A 22,611-nucleotide genomic window follows, 5' to 3' on the forward strand; every position below is an offset into this window, starting at 1 on the left:
CTCTTAAGTTGCATTCATGCATTCAAAACTTCTTTATTGTCCACTGATAAATATTGGTGGAGTACAATATATGGATATAGATTAAGTGTGATGAACATGGTAGTAAAAAATTATACACATTCGAAATGTAATTTTACAAAACCAAACACATTGAAATTCTTTTTAATATTTAGCAAACATTTAAAAATCATATACAAGAAAGGTGTTTATGACAAATCAGTTAAAGCTAGCGGGAAATAGGTCTTTTACATTATTTCAATATTCAGTGTTCATTGATTAGTGGAGGGCAATATAAAAATGCAATAAGCAAAATGGTTAGTTTAAATTTAAATTACCTCTTATGACAATTAGTAAGACTAAGATCTTTAATATCCAAAGTATGTGGAGGATTATTGTAATTAATTGCGCAGACAGTTCAAGGGAAAAATTCACTTTCACCTCTATTAGGTGAATATTCAGGCTAAGACTTCTGGAGTTTTATTTTTCCACTTCACTGTATTTTCTTTATAGCATTTATTAGTAATCACTTAGTGGAACCTAATATTAGTGTTTAGAATTTGTTTAGCTCAGTGTAAATGTCCAGAAAATTTACCTTCAATATAATCTCTTTAAAAACGCATTACTTTACAGTGGAGAAATATAATAGATGCTACCTCAGCTAAGTGATCAAGGTTAACATCAACAGCTAAGAGTAGCCTAAAGTTTGAGAAACTGTCACAGCTAAGACGAGTCCCGGTGATGGCATGTACCTTTGATACCATGTGATGAGCATGGCACTTTACCGTTGTGTTCTTTCAAAAGCCAAAAACCTGTGTCTAGTCACGAGAAAAACATCAGACAAATCCCCATAGAAGGACATTCTACAAAATATCAGTTTATTTCTCAAAACTGTCATCAAAAACAAGGAAAGTTGCAGAAACTGTCACAGCCAAGGGAAGCCTAAGGAAACATGACAACTAAATGTAATGTGGTATCCTGAATGGGATCCTGGGACAGAAAAAGGACATTAGGTTATAAACTAAGGAAATCTGAATGAAGTATGAACCTAATGATCAATATTGGTTCATTAATGCCCATAGATGTATATGGGACCTCTCTATTTGCAGCTTTTCTGTAAATCTAAAACTACTCTAAAATAAAAGGTTTAATGGACACATTACTATTTTAAATTTTATACATTTTATTTTTTTCTTAAGAGTCAGGGTCTCACTTTGTTGCATAGACATGTCTGGAACTCCTGGGCTCAAGTGATCCTCACGCCTTAGTCTCCCAAAGTGCTGGGATTGTATGCGTGAGCCACCGTGCCTGGCCCATTACCACCTTTTATTAAGTTTTTATTTTCATTGTAAAATTGTTAAAGAAAATCATACCACCTTAATATTAAAAAGAGTGTTTTCTAATTGTCAATCTCTTATAACTTAGTCTTAGCCCTATAACTCATTTATATATTTAGCAAGTAATTTGATATTATTTCTGTCCTTGGGAATGTTGTTTTATTTTCTTTGGAAATAAAACTTTCAAATGATTGATCTTATTTAAACTTTAATTTTAACCTATAATTGTATATCCATTTATCATCTATCTATCATCTATCTATCTATCTATCTATCTATCTATCATCTGTCTATCTATGTCATTGAAAGAAACATTTCTATAGATTTGAGGTGATGGTGAACTGAAAGTACTGATTTGGGATCACATTATTGAGAAAAGCAATAACACTGATATAGTGTTCCATCTTAAAACATGATTATATGTTTTGATGAGTAGCTAAATCAGATGTTTAATGTATGTTTTGGGAAAAAATAGGGGAAAGTGCATTAAAATGACATTTAATACAAGTATACAATAACAATTATTGACGTGAAGCACTTTGATAAAATAATAATGTATGCCACACTTTATTCTTTCCATGTTTGTTTTATTTAATGCTCATAGTTATCCTGATAATTACGTATTTTATTTGTCATTTGCAGATGAGGAAATGAACTCAGAGAAGATAAATGATTTTCCCAAAGTCACATGAGACAGAAATATAACTTGAAATCAAATTTGTAATTTTAAGTTCCTGATGTTTTTTACACTATGCTCCCTAAGTGAATCTGTGGACATACATTTCCATTAGTAAGCTTACTCATCTTATAGCTTTTGTCATAGGAATAAAATCAGCTCCTAAACTGGGAACTTCTATCACTTAAGGCAACATTTTGCCTTTTGTAGTGTTTTCAGTAGAGTCAAAGTCTTGAACAACCCCCTTGAATTCATCTGAAAAGATGTTACTTGGGGCTGGAGAGGACTACACCTGTAAGAGTAATAATTTCAGAAATACTTATAAATAAATCAAATCTGGGTATTTAGAAATAATACTTGTTATTGTGCACTGTCTTGTGTTGCAAGGATATTTTAAGCACTGCAGAGAAAATCTGAAGCAAGTTTTGGTCAGTTTTATTGATAAATATTTGCAGTTGTAGCAAGTGAAGAATTAAAAATTTTTGCAGATTGGATATTGTTTTTGCAGGAGAACAAACCCATTGGTCAGAAATTTGAAGATGGAAAACACAAAAATACATGTTTGAAAAATATACTTAGAAAATTATGGTTGTAAACTGTCAATGTAAACAGGCAAAAATATTTTTTGGAAATATCTTTACCATCTTTCAAAATAATTAGGCAATGTGTCAAGATCAAAGTATTCAAAATACATGTTTGATAGGCTTCTATCTATAGGCATTTTCTGTCTAAGACTTAAAAATATTATTATTATAATTATTATTATTATTTTGAGATGGAGTCTCACTCTGTTGCCAAGGCTGGAGTGCAGTGGCATGATATCAGCTCACTGCGACCTCTGCCTCCTGGGTTCAAGCGATTCTCCTGCCTCAGCCTCTCAAGTAGCCGGGATTAAAGGCACCCACCACCATGCCCAGCTAATTTTGTATTTTTACTAGAGTCGGGGTTTCACCATGTTGGCCAGTCTGGTCTCAAACTCCTGAGCTCAAGTGATCCGCCCTCTTTGGCTTCCCAAAGTGCTGGGATTACAGGCTTGAGCCACTGTGCCTGGCCAAGAAATTTTAGGTGGTTTTCAAATACGTTTTATTTTTGACTTTTTGATTGTATTTTAAATTCCTTCTCTTTTACATTTCAACACCAACGCATCTAATAATTGGTATTTTTTGAGATATAATTTGTCACAATTGCAATATGATTTTTTAAAGTATAAATAAGTTAAAGATATAGAAAAATGGATAAACTCAAAAGTAAAAATCAGGCATTATTTTAAATCAGCTTAATGGGATGAAAATGTATTTTTGCTCCTAATAAATAAACATTATTCACTTATCCCTATAGTCCTTTGGCAAAACTGAACTATCAGGTAGATAAACAACACGTATTTCATTCTGTAAGTCAGAACCTAGGCAGCATTAAAGGATACTAATAAACATCCATGCACTATGACGGCATATCAGAACTGGTCATTCTATGTACATATTTTAAGATTTCAAAAAAAAATCACATTATGGTCTTGACTTCTGCATTTTATAACTTTAGTATCAAAGTTGTGTTTTGCTCTTGTTGTTCATGTGCACACTCCAACACTGTCAGAGCATCTCTACTACCTTTGGATAACATCATAACAGCCCGAGTAAAGAAGTGCCATCCATCCATTACTGGTGTGATTAATGTACAAGATCAATCTCTGAAGAAATCTGGCTCTCCAATTTATTTATATATACATAATCTGTATCCTCTACTTTCTTTTATAGATACATCTAAAGTTAGGCACTGTAAAAAGTGCATTAATCTCTTTCTGTGTGCATCAGCAAATTCTAATAGTATACAAAGATACCTTGGCAATTGGAAACACAAAGTGTCCATTTTAAAGTGCTAATTTTTCCCCAGGGAGGAATTTACTCACTAGGAAAACTCAAATTCTAAGAAAACAAATATTGTGCTCTTGGAATGGTAGCATAGACACCAGTTGAAGGCTCTTTTGTTTATTTATAATAGCTCTGTAACTTAAACAGAAGGAATTATATCATACTTAGAAAATTAGTAGAGTTGCAAATATACAGACATACTCTTAAATGAGAAACCCTCCCCTCACCCAAAAATATGAGTTTAGCACAGAAATGCTCACATAGCATGGTTATCAACATCTGATGTGTAAATCTGCTCTAGAATCTTTTTTAACACAACTTCCTAATCAGGTTTCAAAAGGATATACCAACTTTAAAATCTGTGTTCTACAAATGCCCAGGTTAGAGATTAGGACTCTTTATAAGGGCCCTTATCTTTTACATTTGGTAAAATATTAAAGATATTGTCAAACAGACAATTCATCTAATAGTCCAAAGTATCTTATAAAGATAACTTATGACTAGCAGGTCACCATCATATATAGTAACAACGAGAATATAAAGTCTACATTTAAAAAGATGGATGCATGCAGTGTATCACAGTATATTACATATGTTCTAGTCATGTGCACCAATTTGTTGTGCCTCACACACAGAAACAAATATGATACTACACCATACATGTGTATATATCATAGTAGCATAAGAAACTCAATTCTAAGCAAGAAAAAAATTAAATAATTTAGGAACAATAGAACTTCACAATAGAAGTGATGATTCTTTTAGGTTTTTCTTTACTCTTTAGGAAAAAATATGACTTTTTGTAAACATCTTCATAGCTATCTTTTTTTCAACATATTACTGAAAACTTATTCAAATAGTATTTAAATGACATGAATAAAATATGTCTTAACACACTAACACTTTCAGAAAACACAGGCATTTGTTAAAAGAAATGATTATTATAAATATTTTCTATCTTGCATTTTAACTGCATTTTCATAAATAACGTATTTAAAAGTGCTGAATATGGTAGGATAGTCAGCAACGCCAGTGTAAACAGAATATTTTGTTTTCTACTCTGCAATTTTTTAAAAATCCCATTTTGTCAAACACTGCAACAGTTAAAATATTTGCATAGGGAATAGATAATAGCCCTTTTATTCATGTCTCCTGAATTCTATATAAATTAGAAAATCATACTTGCTTAAAAAAACCATTTTTGAAATGTTTTAAGTTTATGGAAAAAGAAACTTATGATGCCAACCTTTCAAGTAAAATAAATTTAAAAAGAAACCCCCAAACTTGTTTTTTTTAAAAAATATGTTTAATAAATTAAAAAATGAGAGGTAGTTAAAAAAATGACAAAGAAAACCTGTAACTGTAATATCATCCTTAATATAAGGCCAGTGTTCTCAGTGGATATAAATCTTTTTAAAACTTTCATTTTAGGTTACTCAGTATTATATTCATTCAGTTTAATATTAAAAAAATAGTCTTCAGGGGATATTAATATTCAAATGTAACACTTTGATATAAATATGACACTGATTATTTTAATTATCACTTTTATGCATGACAGAATATTGTTTCCTTGAAGGTCAGAAGTACATGACAATGTCAGGCAAGTGTTTTGTCGTAAAGATTTAGTGTACTTATAAAAAATAATATGGCAGCTGGAAGATTTGAGCACTGTACTGCCTTTTAATGATGGATGAAAACTAATAGTTTGGTTTAAACATCTTTAAAATGTCATCCTTAAGATATTATGTGAAAACAGTTAAGGTCTGAAGTAGAGGATTATTTTCTTCATAACCCTTATAAAACTTTTCCTGGTAAAAACTTAGCTTTTCATTGGATTTCACTTTCAAGGAAAATATGCCACAGGACAGATGCTATTCATCAAAATGTTTTACAGTGCTACATGTAGGCATTCCTTTATTAAGTCCTTTTCTTTATATTCCAAAACTAAGTTATCAAGCTTATTATTTTTTTTCTTGCTGAAGTACATAACTTTACACAACCATTTTAAAACTGGAGAGCCAGTCTTTAATAAATTAATTACAGTATTGGACATCTGATATATACATAAATTCATTTTCTTCTATTACAATTAAAAGCAATATCACTCTTTGATTTGTCATTGAGATAGGATATCTTCAAATTGTTTTGTGCTTTTTTTCTTCTTCCTTTTTTTTTTTTTGTTTTTTGTTTTTTGCTTTTAGCATACTAAACTCTCCTGTAATGAAAATGCCACAGTTTTGGCAGTGAACAACCAGAGGAATCCCCATTAGGATTTTCCAACAAACAGAGATAAATAGCTCTTTTTCATGTACAGAAATATTGGCTTCAAAATTAGTGTACTAAACACAGTATATAGAATGTTGAATACCATTGTTACATAGTAAAAATTGCTTTTTTTCTGTCTTAGATTATGTTAAAAAATGCAAACCATGGCCGATTTTTTTGGCAATTATTTCTTAAGACCATATTGCACAAAAGTCCTTAAATACAGATATAAGTTATGCTACTGGATTAAATATTACAACAACTATGTGGCAAATGAAGCATTTTACTTTGCACATGCAGTCTCTGGAGATACACGAGGAGACTGTTCATAGGACTACAAATACACTTCGCTTGCAAGTAGAATGAGTCTTGAATAAAACAAACAATTTGGCAATTCATTGTTTTGTGTGGTATTTTCTCCAAACTTAACCATGGAAAACCTTGATAAAAATGGAGACAAAGACCATAATGGTTGTGTTTTCACAGTAGCCTGAGGAATGCTAAACTGTAGTTCTCCAGGAACTCAGTTTCTGATGTTATTTAACTACTTTTATTTCCCATCTCAGCCCTCCAAAATGATTGTTTTTAAATGAACATTAAGATTCAGAAGAAGAGCCAGCAGTACTTTCAACAAATGACTTATAAATTTGAGAGTTCAAAAACCTTGGAAAAGAATCTCTGTGCATTAAAGTATATATCTGAAGTTGGGCATCTTCATACATGTGAGGATTGGGATCCAACAGATTTCTATTGATCACCTCTCTAACTCGAGAATCAAGACTGACCTAAAAAGAAACAAGAGCAAATACATTAAATAATATTTTTTTCAAAAGACCTCAATTAAGTAACTGTAGGTTTGTGACATTTTAGAGAAACTTTAAAGAGCAAATCCAACTATCAAAAGTCTTGAGTTCATCTTTTGAGACTACACAACCTTATGTACTTTTCTCCTTCAAAATTTGCACTAAATAAACAAAAAAAATCCAATTAAGTCTTTTAAACCAGAAATTTAGTTTACAGATGTCTTTGCTTACTTGGTTTTATGGTTTCTATGCATTCATTCAGGAGTTTTTGACAATTTCTAATCATGGTTGAGATACCAGAAATTTCCTAGCCAGAATGTGAATTCACCTCCTCCTATTCTGTGACTGGGGGAGGTTGGCAATATTGATAAGAAGATAAAAATCTACTGGCAGAAAAGAGTTCCCTGGCAAAAATTAACATGCATATAAAATGCCACCTCCCCAGTTTTGTATCCTAACAAGTCCTACTGTGTCAAAAGTAGGAAACCAAGAGTGTGGCAGGGCATGCAATGAGCAGGTATGCTTCATGTCTCACATCTACCTGGCAAGGACTAGCAAACATCCTTATATATCCAAAGACCTCTTACTAATGATGAAGCAGATCAGTTGCTTGGAGTGAGATCTTTGAGAGGAGAAATAGGAATAGGAATGCAGAATAACCATTAAGATAATGAATACAATGTTATTTGAAAAGTGTACAGAGATTAAATTCTGCAATGATTTAGGATTTTCCCCCTTCCTCACTAAATGCAAATCCTCTTGGAATTGGTAAAACATGTTGGATAGGGAAATGGGGAAAAATACTTGGCAATAAGGGCATAGTTGGAGGAACAGAACTAAAGCCCTGTGCTGAAACACCATGTTAGAACAACCCTACAAGTGGTAAACAACCACTCAAAGTCCAGATTGTTTTCCTCGATCCTCACTATTTAGCAAGGAATAGGACCTGTGAACCATAGTTATTTCATGATATATTCACATAAAACCTTCCATATTTATATTTAAACATGTTGTCATAAGCATTCTGCAAATGCCTTTTAGTTCTGGCTTCTTTTCCCACCACTGTTCGGACTAAGTCTGGGAACTAATACAGTCTCTTATTGAAGCCTCTCCTATTCCATCCAGTGTCCCCAGGTTCCTGACCTCAACAGACCACGTGGATTTGGGTTGATTGCTACACCCCAGGGATGGCTACTAGATTTGTTGGGAGATGGCAATCCAGACTACATTTCTGTGGCTTAGCCAGACCAACTCATACAGGGACACCTCATTTTACTGCGCTTCCCTTTATTTAGTTTTTCGCAGATACTGCGTTTGTTACAATTGAAGGCTTGTGGTGATCCTGTGTCAAGAAAGTCGACTGGCACCATTTTTCCAATAGCGTGTGCTCACTCTGTGTCTCCGTGTCACATTTTGGTAGTTCCCATAATATTTCACAATTTTCATCATTATTATATATTTTATTATATTATATTATATATATAATATATAATATAATATATATTATATAAGGTGATCTGTGATCAGTGACCTTCGATGTTACTCTTGCAATTGTTTTAGGAGGCCATGAACCATGCCCATATAAGACTTAATTAATTCTTAATTGATGACTACAGTGTGTATACTGACTGTTCCACTGACCTGCTATTCCCATATCTTTGTCCCTCTCCTCAGGCCTTCCTATTTCCCACAGAGAAAACAATATTGAAATTAGGCCAGTTAATAACCCGCCAGTGGCCTCTAAGTGTTTAATTGAAAGGAAGATTCACACATCTGTCACATTAAATAAAAAGCTAAGAAATGGTTAGTTAAACTTAATGAGGAAGGCATGTCGAAAGCTGAGACTGGCCAAAAGCTGGGCCTCTTTTGAAAGTTAGCCAAGTTGTGTAGGCAAAGGAAATGTTCTCAAAGGAAATTAAAAGTGCTACTCCAGTGAACATGTGAGTAAGAAAGCAAAACAACCTGTTGCTGAAAGCAAAACAACCTGTTGCTGAAATGTAAAAAGTCTGAGTGGTCTGGATAGAAGATCAAACAAGCCACAACATTCCCTTAAGCCAAACCCTAATCCAGAGCAAGGTCCTAACTCTCTTCAATTCTGTGGAGACTGAGAGAGGTAAGGAAGCTGTGTAAGAAAAGTTTGAAGCTCACAGATGTTGGTTCATGAGGTGTAGGGAAAGAAGTTATCTCCATAACATAAAAGTTCAAGGTGAAGCAGCAAATGGCTGATGTAGAAACTGCAGTAATTTATTCAGAAGATCTAGCTAAGATAATTGATGGAGGTGGCTACACTAAACAGCAGGTTTTCAATATAGACAAAACAGCCTTATATTGGAAGAAGATGCTATCTAGGACTTTCAGAGCCAGAGAGAAGTCAATGCCTGATTTCAAAGATTCAAGGACAGGCTGACTCTGCTGTTAAGGGCTAATACTAACTGGTAACTTTAAACAGATACGAATGCTTATTTACCATTCTGTAAATCCTAGAGCCCTTAAGAATTATGCTAAATCTACTCTGCCTGTGAACTATAAATGGAACAACAAAGCCTAGATGACAGCACATCTGTTTATAGCATGTCTTACTGGATGTTTTAAGCCCACTGTTGAGCCCTACTGCTCAAAGAAAAAAAGATTCCTTTTAAAGTTCTACAGCTCATTGACAATGCTCCTGGTCATCCGAGAGCTTTGATGAAGATGCACGAGGAAATTAGTATTGTTTTCATGCCTGCTAACACAGCATCCATTCTGCAGCCCATGGATCAAGAAGTAATTTCAACTCACAAGTATTATTTAAGAAATACATTTCAGAGGCCAGGCGCGGTGGCTCACGCCTGTAATCCCAGCACTTTGGGAGGCTGAAGTGGGTGGATCACGAGGTTAGGAGATCGAGACCATCCTGGCTAACACGGTGAAACCCCGTCTCTACTAAAAATACGAAAAATTAGCCAGGTGTGGTGGTGGGTGCCTGTAGTCCCAGCTACTTGGGAGGCTGAGGCAGGAGAATGGCATGAACCTGGGAGGCAGAGCTTGCAGTGAGTCTTGATCGCGTTGCTGCACTCCAGACTGGGCTACAGAGTGAGACTCCGTCTCAAAAAAAAAAAAAAAAAGAAATACATTTCATAAAGCTATCGCCGCCATAGTGATTCCTCTGATAGATCTAGGCAAAGCAAATGAAAAGCCTTCTGGAAAGAATTCACCATTCTAGTCATTAAGAACATTTGTGATTCATCGAAGGAGGTCAAAATATCAACATTAACAGGAATTTAGAAAAAGTTGATTCCAACCCTCCTGGATGATTTTGAGGAGTTCAAGACTTCAGTGGAGGAACTAACTGCAGATGTGGTGGAAATGGTAATAGAACTAGAATTAGAAGTGGAGCCTGAGGATAGGACTGATTGCTCCGATTTCATAATAAAACTCTAAAGAATGGGGGCTTGCTTCTTATAGATGAGCAAAGAAAGTGGTTTCTTGAGATGGAATCTATTCCTGCTGAAGATGCTGTGAACATTGTTGAAATGACAACAAAGGATTTAGATTACATAAACTGAGTTGATAAAGCAGCAGGGTTTGAGAGGATTGACTCCTATTTTGAAAGAAGCTCTACTGTGGGTAAAATGCTACCAAACAGCATTACATGCTACAGAGAAATCTTTTATGAAAGGAAGTCAATCGATGTGGCAAACTTCATTGTTTTCTTATTTGAATAAATTGCCACAGCCACCCCAACCTTCAGCAATACCAGCCTGATGAGTCAGCAGCCATCAATGTCGAAGCAAGACCCTCTCTCCACCAGCAAAAAGATTATGACTTTCTAAAAGCTCAGATGACTGTTAGCGGTTTTTATCAATAAGGTATTTTAAAATTAAGGTATCCACATTTTTAAGACATAATGCTGTTGCTATGCTATTGCCAAGTATTGTTTATACTATGACTACGGTATAGTATATCTTTTTTTTTTTTTTTTTTTTTTTTTTAGTCTCGCTCTGTCGCCCAGGCTGGAGTGCAGTGGCGCGATCTCGGCTCACTGCAAGCTCCGCCTCCCGGGTTCACGCCATTCTCCTGCCTCAGCCTCCCGAGCAGCTGGGACTACGCCCGGCTACTTTTTTGTATTTTTAGTAGAGATGGGGTTTCACCGTGTTAGCCAGGATGGTCTCAATCTCCCGACCTCGTGATCTGCCCGCCTCGGCCTCCCAAAGTGCTGGGATTACAGGCGTGAGCCACCGCGCCCGGCCAAGCATATCTTTTATATGCATTGGGAAGCCAAAATATTTGTGCGACTTGTTTTGTGGTATTTGCTTTATTGTGGTTGTCTGTAACTGAACCTGCAGTATTGCTGAAGCAAGCCTAAAAAACATTACTTGGCTGAACTACACATTTGTCTTTATTGAGAATTCTTTGAAAATAAAAATGTTCTGGAAATGAATTGTTCAGTTTTTATTTTCTGTTATTACCACGAGGTCACTATCAAGTACAAAGTAATTTTAAAAAGCACAGAATATTTTTCCCCAACGTTTTTATTTTATCTGAAAATATATTTTTGCATTTATATGCCAGAGGGAAATGCTGACACTGGAGTTTAAACTGAGATAAACTGATTTATCTTATTCTGAAACATCATGTTATGGTAAGGTAAATTCTTACCAAACACACTCCTCTGTTTTCTTTCAAACTTGAGAAAACTTTTTGTTTCAATAGAGCAGGAAACCTTACATTAGAGATTTAAAAAGGGGGGGTCATTTACTTCTTAAATAGTAGTATCATTAAATATAGTGTAAAAGTTTCTTCTCAGTAGAAGGAATCATATTATTATCTTAAGACAAATAAAATAAACTATTAAATGGCTTATGTCCTCATTGTTTAATTTTTAATTTTTTTGCAAGCTAAAAACAGTAGTGAAATATTGTAAAGTCATACAGTTCAATATTTAGTAATCTATAACAAAAATGCATTTGTTATTTCTATTTAAAGAATAAAATATTTACCTTAATATCAGGTTGTTTGTCTGAAAAGGCTGTCGATCAGTCAAAAGAAGTGTAGCGAGGTCAAATAATAAGGATAAACCCCATGGGGATAACAATCTATTGTTTCATCTTGTGGCATCTTTGTGCTTCAGAATGTGGATCATCTATAATACAAGGTATTGGTGGTGGATCCCAGTTGGGCCTGGGCCACAGTCACCCTAGGATTCAGGTGTGTCTGGATGGCTTCTAAAGCCATCTTATCTGGGCTCCATTGCATGAGGGACTGAGGAATTTCCTGTAAAGAACTCATCCTAAGGGAAGAGAAAGTTGAGTAGCACAAGATAAGAGCTATCCTCGGGCAATGCATGTCTCCTCTTATCTCAGGCCACATAGACCCATACCGAGGTGGTGTGGAGAAAAGAGTGCATTCCAGCAATAACAGAATTTATAGCACAAAAGCACTACCCTTGTGAGACAGGGCACAAGACAGCATGACAGCTTTGACCACATTTAACTGGCAGTTTTAGCAGTGCTGAAAAGTCCGGCAATGTTGAGACATAGCAACTGAAGTTTTAAAAAGACACAAGTGACTTTGCAATAGGTCTCGGTGAACTTGGAAGCATTCATTCCCACAGGGAGCAGGAGACAGGGAGGCAGAAAAGCAAGGGACTTGCAAGCAAAAAGTCATGAGAGCGAAGTGGTCAACAAAAGTATGGAGGTAAAGCGAGGAGAAAGAAGACAGAGAAATCTTGTTAGTGTGGCTTGGGAAAATCTGGGCTAAACTGAGTCATATACCCCGGTTAATCTTACTAGATTTCCTATTCATTGAAGGAGGACATGAAGGTGGGTTAGCATTGCTGAAAGGGGGTACACCAACTTTTGACCCTGCCTTTTTATTCCAGTCATCAAGATGCAAGGGAAAATTTGATCCTATGGACATTTTTGGCATAATTATACGAGAATAATGAATTTTCACTGAAAGTCTTTTTCTCTGTAGAGAACCTTTCTTTATGTTATTTAATTCCCTGAACAATGTTTTTCACGTATCACATCCAAGTGTTTTCTCCATTTTTCTCTCTTATTTTTACTGTTACTGAAGTTGCTTTATTTAGAATTCCTTTCCAAGTAAAATTCTGATTAATTTTTTCCCTTTATAAGTCCATATCAAATTTTACCAATGGTAACATCTGCCACTGGAAATTTTCTTTTCTGCTTTTAATTTGAACTAAATTTGGTATTCCTATGTTAAATTTTATAAATCTAAAGAATACGTGATCCTCCTATCAATTTTAATTTTTACTTTGTGTACATTTAGTCACATTTTATTTTGTGCTTGTTATTTCTCCTGAAAATAATGACACATTGCAAATAAGACCAGTTGTTTGAATTTCTCTCTTAGAACAAAGATTATTGGTAGGGTAAACTGTAATGTAATACTCTTGGTGGTGTCTGGATGATAGGAAAGTATATCCTGCTGGTCTAGGGGAGGGTTCAGGCCTGTGGTTAAGGTTGCTATTTCTCATCATGTGTGAAGTTCTACGGTTGGGTTTATAGAAATCTAAGGTAACATCAGGAAGAAAATATTAGGCAATGGAAGAATTAATCAGCATGGTATATTTGGAAAAGCACCACATTTGGAATCAGAAGATCTTGAGCTTGCATTCTATCTCTACCAGATATATTTATAATTTCCTCAAACACTCATTTCACCTCTTTGAGTATCAGTTTCTTTTGCTGTAAAGTGGTACCATCTGTCCTCGTGGCTGAAAGATTGTTGTGAGACTCAGACTGTAATAATATAGGCAAGATCACTGTGCCAATAATGAAGCCAATGTAAAGTAATTAATAATAATTGATCATAATTATGACATCATCTTGATCAAACCCAATGTGTTTGGCTTTTGCATCAATTTGAATTTTACCTTCTCAGAATGACCTTACCTGACTACTTCTATTCCATCTAATTCAATCTCCAGCCCATCACAATTTTTAGTTACTTATTTCAACAAGATTTGTCTGTCTTCCTAAAATGTAAGCTCCATTAAGGGATCGGCCAGTGTCTCTTGTTTATCATCATATCCCCAACATCTAGTCCAGTGCTTGACTCATAGGAAATAGTCAATATTTTTTGAATGATAATATGCATGCATAAAAATACATTTAGGAAAATACAGTCAAGTGAGTTCTGTTTAGAAAAACTGACAAATCATTGAATGTGCTAAATTCACATAATTTCATTTAAAGACACATCTACATGGACACACAGAATCTGCATGTCTATCACATAAGCATTATTTTGTAGATAATTCTGGTGTTCAAATAGGTCTATTACTTTTTTCTCTCAGATGGTAACTGGGAAGTTAGAAAAATCAGAAAAAGCAAACTCCTACTACGATTACAATTACCATTCCCCAGAGCTTGAACATCACAGATATCACGGGTTTTTGGGCTTTCCCCATGCCTTCATTCATAACACTAGGACGTGGAGGTTCCAGCGCACTAAAGCGAGCTGCTAAGTGGCTCACAGATGGTAAATGACAGATCCAGTTTATAGTCCTGGTAACGACAACGCCATCACTAGGCAGATTTCTACATAACTGGACCACAGTTTTCTTCAATTCAGATATATATCTTATATTTGTTGAAGGATTTATAGTTATTTCTTTGTTCAATAGCTTAATAATGTTTACAGTTGATAAGAGCCTCTAAGTAGATTTTTTATTCAAGTTATTTATTTTGCTAGGTTTGTCTTTTGATATCGTTTGGATGTTTGTTCCCGCCCTAATCACAGGTTGAAATGTGATCCCCAGTGTTGGAGATGGGGTCTGGTGGGAGATGACTGGTTCATGGGGGCAGATTTCTCATGAATGCTTTAGCACCATCTTCTTGGTTCTGTCCTTGTGATAGTGAGTGAATTCTTGCGAGATCTGGTTATTTAAAAGTGAGTGGCACCTCCCCACCCCTTGCTCCTGCTTTGCCCATGTGATGTACTTGATCTCCCTTCATCTTATGCCATGATTATAAGCTTCCTGAGGCCTCCCTAGAAGCTGAGCTGATGCCAGCACCTTGCTTCCTGTGAAGCCTGCAGAACTGTGAGCCAATTAAACCACTTTTCCTTATAAATTACCCAGTTTCAGGTACTTCTTTATAGCAATGCAAGATTGGCCTAACACATCTTTTCAATAATAAATATAAGCTGCCACCAAAATCTGCAATGTGGAGCAAGTCTACTATTAGGCTTAAAGGCCTCTTTATTATCTTCATTTGTTTTGCCCTTGAAGACATCACTTTTAAAAAATTTACTTTTTAAAACAAATGTGTAAATTTCTAGTTTTTTTTTTTAGTTTGGCCTTTTCCTTCATAAAATGTACACTATACCAAGAACAGAAGTTATGTCACCTCCTAATTGCAAATATCTTAAAAAAAAAAAAAATATATATATATATATATATATATATATACTTTTTTTTTTTTTTTTTTTGAGACAGAGTCTCGCACTTTTGCCCAGGCTGGAGTGCAGTGGCACGATCTTGGCTCACTGCAACCTCCGCCTCCCAGGTTCAAGTGATTCTCTTGCCTCAGCCTCCCAAGTAGCTGGGATTACAGGTGCCCGCCACCACACCCAGCTAATTTTTTGTATTTTTAGTAGAGATGGGGTTTCACTATGTTGGCCAGGCTGGTCTCGAACGCCTGACCTTGTAATCCACCCGACTTGGCCTCCCAAAGTGCTGGGATTACAGGCGTGAGCCACCATGCCCGGTGATATCTCTTATTTTATAACATAATGCTCAAATTATTACAAATGCATAAAACATATTCTTAAAATAAGGTAATGTAATTTTTAGCACATTGACTTCAATAGTTTCATTAGGGGAAAAAGTTATCTATATATAAATAATTTTTAAAATGTAGTTGTTTTTCTATATTTAACAAAGAGGAACACAAATACGCAATCAAATTAAGGTAAAATGAAAGTCTAGTGAAGAAAAATGGCCTTCTGTTTAATAGTAAAATCATGACAATTTTTAGTTATTACCATTTTATAATGATTCAAATGCTCATGTTCTTTAAAAATATTCTGAATAAGTAGAAACATACATAGAATTTCAAAGGTAGAAAGCCAAGATTGTCTAACCCCAAAATGAGAAACAGATAGGAACTCAGATTGGTATTAACTGCCTTGAGCACTGTGTTTAAGTAGATTCTGAGGTTCAGTGTGGGGACAGCAGTAAGGAGGACCGTGATGGATAAGCTATGCCATTAGGTAGAGAGGATGAAGTAGTAGCACAAATACTCTGAATAAATAGAAACATGTATAGAATTTCAGAGGTAGAAAGCCCAGAACGGCCTAACAGACCTTTTCAAAAGCTTCATAGCCTTACAGTTGCCATTATGCATTTGGTTTATTAGTTTCTGTGCTTATTTTTATTGTTATTTTTGTAAACAAATGAACTGAATGTTGAGACTCAGAGAGGTAAAGTGATTTATCCCAGGCCACACAACTGGGATGTAGCAAAGGCAGGATTAAAATCCTGTGCACCTGAATATTAGTCCAGTGCTCTAATTCCAGTATAATCAGGGCTCTCTCAATCTGACATGTGCTCTCTCCAATGTTAGAAAACAAAATCTGAAGAGTGGTAACTTGATGTAAGTCAGTAATGTATTGTGGCTGATTAGAAATGGATGACTTTTTGCACAGGAAGTTCAGTGAGGTACATAATAGATTGAACAGGCTTCGGAATAGCCGGAAAGTGCATGCCATGCGCTGAGTATATCAATGAGTCGAGTCAATGAACAGGATACCTTGGTTTAAAACATAGCTTTTTAACAATTATCTTTTATAACTGAAAATATCTACTTTTGTTTGTTTTTGCCATTAAACAATGATCAAATTTAATTACTCTGTTGACAGGATAGAAATCAGCTGGCTAAACAATGGCACTTCAATGGTCTATTAATTTCTATATCAAGAGTTAATTACAAGTCGGCAAAATTAGAACAAGTTGAATTTCACCTCTGTCTGTGTTTCTTTGTGATATTTTGAGGATATTAAAGAATGGGTAATGGCCAAAATATGGGTATTAGGAAACATAAAGGAGAGAGTAAATATGGTTACGACACTAAACATTAGTGTATGTCATTCTGGAAAGGTCATGTTCTTGATCAGGAAATGAGATTTTAGTGACTTTCTGGTGAAACTTGTGTTCAAAAGAAAGAAATTAGGTGAAAACGGCCAGGCGCAGTGGCTCACACCCGTAATCCCAGCACTTTGGGAGGCTGAGGCAGGCAGGTCACTTGAGGTCAGGAGTTCGAGAGCAGCCTGGCCAACATGGTGAAACCCTGTCACCACTAAAAATACAGTAATTAGCCCGGAGTGTTGGTGGGTGCCTGTAATCCCAGCTACTTGGGCGGCTGAGGCAGGAGATTCGCTTGAACCCAGGAGGTGGAGGTTGCAGTGAGCTGAGATCGTGCCACTGCACTACAGCCTGGGTGGCACAGTGAGACTCCGTCTCAAAAAACATTAGATGAAAACAAACCTCTATTACTTTAGCAAAAAGAATGGAAACTCACTAGTTTATATTTAAATAATCACTATTGTAACTCTAAACACGGCTCAAAGAGAAAAAATTAAGTATTTTACAAAGCTCCATCAATCAGTGACATCAGAAAATCAGGGGCTGTGTGGATAATAAGAAAATGTTTTACATAAAAAACTAAACATTAAAGAACAGAAACTGTAAAAATAAGGGACATAGTATGGAGAATATTTTTTCTCCTAACACTGAAAAAGAATGGAACAGTCATCATTTTAAGATGCTACAAATATAGCACAAAGGAATGGACTAAGTAATCTAGACAACTATCACTTTAAGATGTCACATCTTACATACTTTGGGGGCAGAAATGGGCTAGATAATCTTCCCAAAGACTCTCATTTTGTATAATTACAGGCAAAAGAAGCACATATTTGGGCACATTTGGATCGTCTGGTTTATTTGCTATGTGTAATAACTTTAAAATAATAAAAATTAGCATAAAATTATTATACTGATAAAATACAAGTAGAGTTGTTTAGATACTAAAATTCGAGGCAGGCTAAAAGCCTGAAGAATGCAGTTTTAGGATGCAGAATTATGCCGGTGTTAGAAATACAGTGTGACATCAGTAACAAATGTGTTGAGGCTACATATTTATTACTGATGTCACACTGTATTACATTTATTAAATTCTCCCCACCTTGCTTTTATGAATACATTTTTCATGTTCATGTAGGAAATAAAAAAATAAATCAATCCTTTGTGCGTCTAATTCTAGAAGGTTTCTCATTTTGTAGAGACAATAGTCCTGGAGCACTCTGGAATACCAATGGCATTTTAACCTAACTAATTAAAAAAAACTATATAACTTAGGTACTGTATATCTTATTAGAAGTGAAATAGTTTATGTAGCATTCCAAACTTAGAGGTTAATAAAATAGACACTAATTCCTTTTATAGATCTCAAAGCAAGGAGTGTAAGGCAGCCTGGGACCATGCCAAGTATTGGAGGAGGAACAGATGACTGTAGCCCATAAATGTTCAGGTGCACAAGAGAGGGGCATGCCATTTAAATGCAAAGGTAAAAATCACAGTTGTTTAGGCGAAACAAAAAAGACAAAAAGAGGCTGGGATGGAAAAGAGAAGACATTCTAGGAACCTCTATGTTCTCTAAGTGCTTTGAAGCCCTCTGGAGCTCCATCACACAGGGCTCCAAGGGCCTGGCCACATTATTAACCACTCTTTCACCAAATGCTTTTAACTCTGTTAGCTGGAACATTTCTCAAGAACAAATTAAGTTTTAAACAGTCAATGGAAAAGTGTTATTTGGTTGCTAGAAGTATTGCTTATTGATTAGGTACATTTTGGCAACGGGAAAGACGCTTGCACTTTCAATAACAGAAAACCTAGAATAAGTAAAATAATTTCCATTTCCCCCCTAAGAATATTAGTGGTCAAGGATCATTTTTCATTTCTGTAAAGAGTCAGTCATAAACATCAACAAACATGTCAGATTTCTTTTTTTTGAGTACCTATACCAGAGGTTTTCCAACTAGTATAAAGTGCAGATTTCTGGGTCCTATTTCCAAAAATTCAGATTCAGAAGTCCTGGTTAGGCCTTAAGAATTTGTTTTTTAAACAAATGCTCCAGGTGATTCTCATTCACATGATCTAGGGGTCATGCTTTGCGAAATACCACCCTAAAATACATTCTCTCTTTCCATTTTCGTTTGTCACAGCAAATTGTGTTTAAGCAGGCTCCTTGGTGTTAGTTCTGAAAAGCAAGTGAACTACCACACGAGTCAGCTAGAGATAAACAGTCAAAGCATAGTAGGGAAACCTAGCCTTCAAACATGTGTTCAAGGAAATTCTCCCGACAGAAGCTGAATTATCTACCCAGTGAAATCTTCTACCCTCTCCACATCCCATGCCCTACCCAATGTGGACAGCCATCCCTTGACGGTTATCCTTGGTCTTAGGAAGCCCACCTCAATGTTTTCCAGATTTTTACCTCTTTTGGTGATAGTATAGAAATGTAATCTTCATATATCATCCTAGCCTTTTCTTCGATTACTTTTTTGTTCTGCTCCTTCTTTAAGTCTTCACAAGCAAGCCAGAAAAGTAGGTTCTCTTCACTGTATTCTGTTCGGAGGAACTCTCTGAAAAGGTTTCTTCCTGCTGGGGCCTTCATCATCTTGTCAAAATTTTGAGACCAGGACAAGACTTCCTCTGCAGTGGGGTTTTGGCTGCAGAGACAGAACGGGGCCGTGATCAAAGGGAACTTTGTGACCAGCGAATGCTAGACCAGGTAAGGAGAGGAGCAGATAGAAATTCTATCAATTTGCTGCCATCTAGTGGTCAGTATTTTGCCACTCAGTCCAGCCTGATCTGGCAAATAAGTATCTGTCAGGACGACATCAGTTATTTCAGGGTTTTGACAAAAATTCACACAGGCATAAGAGACCTGTAGGGAGACAAGCATTCAAACAGCAAGGGGCCTAAACATAATATGCATGCAGTCATCGTACATTCCTAATGAAGCTTGGAAATGTTCAAACTTTAACAATGTGTTGCAAGTTGATAGAAACTGTCTGTAAGTGACTAAGGACAACACGAATTTTTTCTTTGCCTCTAATCAGGATTTCAATTTTCCAGCCATAAGATACAGTTTTTTTTTCTCATCTCTGGTGGCCATTTTTTTCATTTGTCACTTGATTTAAAATAAGAATACACTGTGTGCACTTGTCACATATTTTCCTAAACTTTAATAATTTTTCTGTTGGGCACGGTGGTTCATGCCTATAATCCCAATGCTTTGGGAGGCTGAGGTGGGAGGATCTCGAGTCCAGGAGTTTGAGGTCAGCCTGGGAAACATAGCAAGATCCTGTCTCTGCAAAAAAAAAAATTAAAAAATTAGCTGGGTGTGCTGGCATGTGCCTGTAGTCCCAGCTATTTGGGAGTTGAGGCAGGAGAATCACTTGAGACAGGAGCTTCAGGTTACAGTGAGCTATTACCATCCCATTGCACTCCTGGCTAGGCAACAAAATGAGATCCTGCCTCTAAAAAAAAAAAAAAGGTTTTTTTCCTATGAAAAGTTAATGTATGAATTGTTAGTCATGAATGGAGTTATCATAATTGGAAGCAGAGTGCTTCTATAATGACACTGACATTGGGGAATTTAAAACTATATACAGATCTTTTAGTGACTAGGTGACTGCAGAAACCACTAGTAATTAATCCACTTGCTTATACATTAAAGAAGTAGAAGACAGAAACTTGGAGAGTCTTATGGTTAAAATGATTCTGATCTTCCTTTCCTATTCAATGATTTACTTAATAATTTTCCAATCTAAAAGACATTTGGCCAAAGAAGTATGTTTATATATATATATATAAACATAAATATAAACATATATATATAAACATATATATAAACATATATATACACCTATATATAAAAACATATATATAAACATATATATGGTAAATACATATACACATAAAAAGGTAAATACATATATAAAGGTAAATATATATGTATTTACCTTTTTAACCAGGTATTTCAAATAGATTGTTACTGTTCCATAATCTCTGCACTTCCTCATTCACTTAAAACAATTTTTAATTTTAAAAAGCTTAAAAATGACCATGAAGCATCATTAAAACCTTCTCATAAAAAGCAGAAAAAGAAAGCACTTACAATTATATGACTGGACTATTTGTATTTTGATTTTAGTCCATAGGTACCTCTCGTTTGGGAGGCAGCACGTGGGGAGAGTCTGCTCTGGTAGAAAAGGAACCAGGAGTCGCTGGGTGCCCTTCCTCACTCACTGGGACATTCCATATCATTTGTGTGTGTGTTTAGACACTTCTCTTATAAAGAGAAAAACTTGAATTCTCAGAAATGAGAAGTAATGAATTAGGGCAATTTTGGGTGCTAATTCATAAGACAATCTTTATTTTTTTTAAAGAGAAAAGTAAATTTAGATCATGTTTTAGCCAATAACTTAACATAGCTAATGGAAAAATTGCTGAAAAGCAACGGCAATGACAAAATAAGATCTTCCAGATTGAATCTGCATTCACTTCCCAAAATCATTTTGAAGAGTACCATGAAGCAAGGGGTAATACTGAGGCACGCAGTTGATGTAAATGGCATATAAATGCAAGAAACAATAGCTACGTGGTTCTCACACTCACCATTCCTCTAGGACCTGGATACTCTCCATTTTTGTAGTGTGTGTGGGTCTTCCCGCATTTTCCCCTCTTTCTTCATTCCTCACAGTGAGGCTGTAATGTAACAGAACATTTAATTTTGTCAAGGGAAATTCAATCAGTTGAAGAAAAGAATAAATTTTTCTGGAGAAACATTTCACAGGAGATCTTATATTCAACTATGTGAGAATATTTAAAGTATAAAAGAGCAATACCATTTTTAAATGATGGGCAAGCCCATGTCAAAGGGAAGAGAATAATTTTTAAATAAAATTATATAGTAAATCAGACTCCCAAAAGTGGATATTGTTAAACATTCTGACTTCATCCTTACATAATCTGAATTACTGAATATTTCTGAGATATATGATTAAATGCTTTAATATATATATATGTATATACACACACACATAGGATTACCTTACTCTTTAAACAAAATGTCATTTTGATTTTTGGTTAATTCTATTCATAGTCTGTTTTCCATTAATTTTCCCCGATTGAGAGCTAATAAGATGCAATGTGTCAGAATCTAATACAGATTTTGCTAAATTTACATTGTTACCGATAATATCATTCCTTCAATTGCTAAAATCAAGCTACCAGATTTATATTTGACTTTGTTTTTGCCCTTTCACCCCAGTCAATCAATGTCCAAGGTCTTGAAAGGGACAGACCAGTAACTGAGCATTTGGAACAGGTGAGCATTGGGTGGGAGGAGTGTGTATCTGTGTGGCATAGGTTTGGGAATTCTACAGCATCATAGAGGACAGAGGATAATGCCGAAGGTTTTAGTAGCCCAGAACAAGAATAAGAATAAGAATTGTCCAATGACAATTGCTCCCTAAAGCTGAGCAGTGCTTTAGGGCAGAACACCGAAAACTCTAGGTGTAGACTAGAAACAACAGGTGAGGTCATGGGAGATACTAAGAAGCAGCGTAGAGAGAGTAACTCA

General features: G+C 35.4%; 1 protein-coding gene across 1 annotated transcript in view; it reads right to left on the reverse strand.

Annotated features, from left to right (window-relative positions):
- Positions 1-5,954: 5,954 nt before the first annotated feature.
- RGS17 (regulator of G protein signaling 17) overlaps positions 5,955-22,611 on the reverse strand; it is a 120,227-nt gene continuing 103,570 nt past the window's right edge. Inside the window, exons 3-5 of the mRNA XM_016956500.3 lie at positions 21,645-21,734; positions 19,456-19,690; positions 5,955-6,931 (exon numbers count right to left, since the gene is read on the reverse strand). Of these exons, the coding sequence (XP_016811989.1) occupies positions 6,743-6,931; positions 19,456-19,690; positions 21,645-21,734 (514 nt within the window). The 3' untranslated portion in view covers positions 5,955-6,742. The remainder of the gene's footprint in view (positions 6,932-19,455; positions 19,691-21,644; positions 21,735-22,611) is intronic.

Source organism: Pan troglodytes, chromosome 5 (genome assembly GCF_028858775.2).
Source record: "Pan troglodytes isolate AG18354 chromosome 5, NHGRI_mPanTro3-v2.0_pri, whole genome shotgun sequence".
Taxonomy (NCBI): Eukaryota; Metazoa; Chordata; class Mammalia; order Primates; family Hominidae; genus Pan; species Pan troglodytes.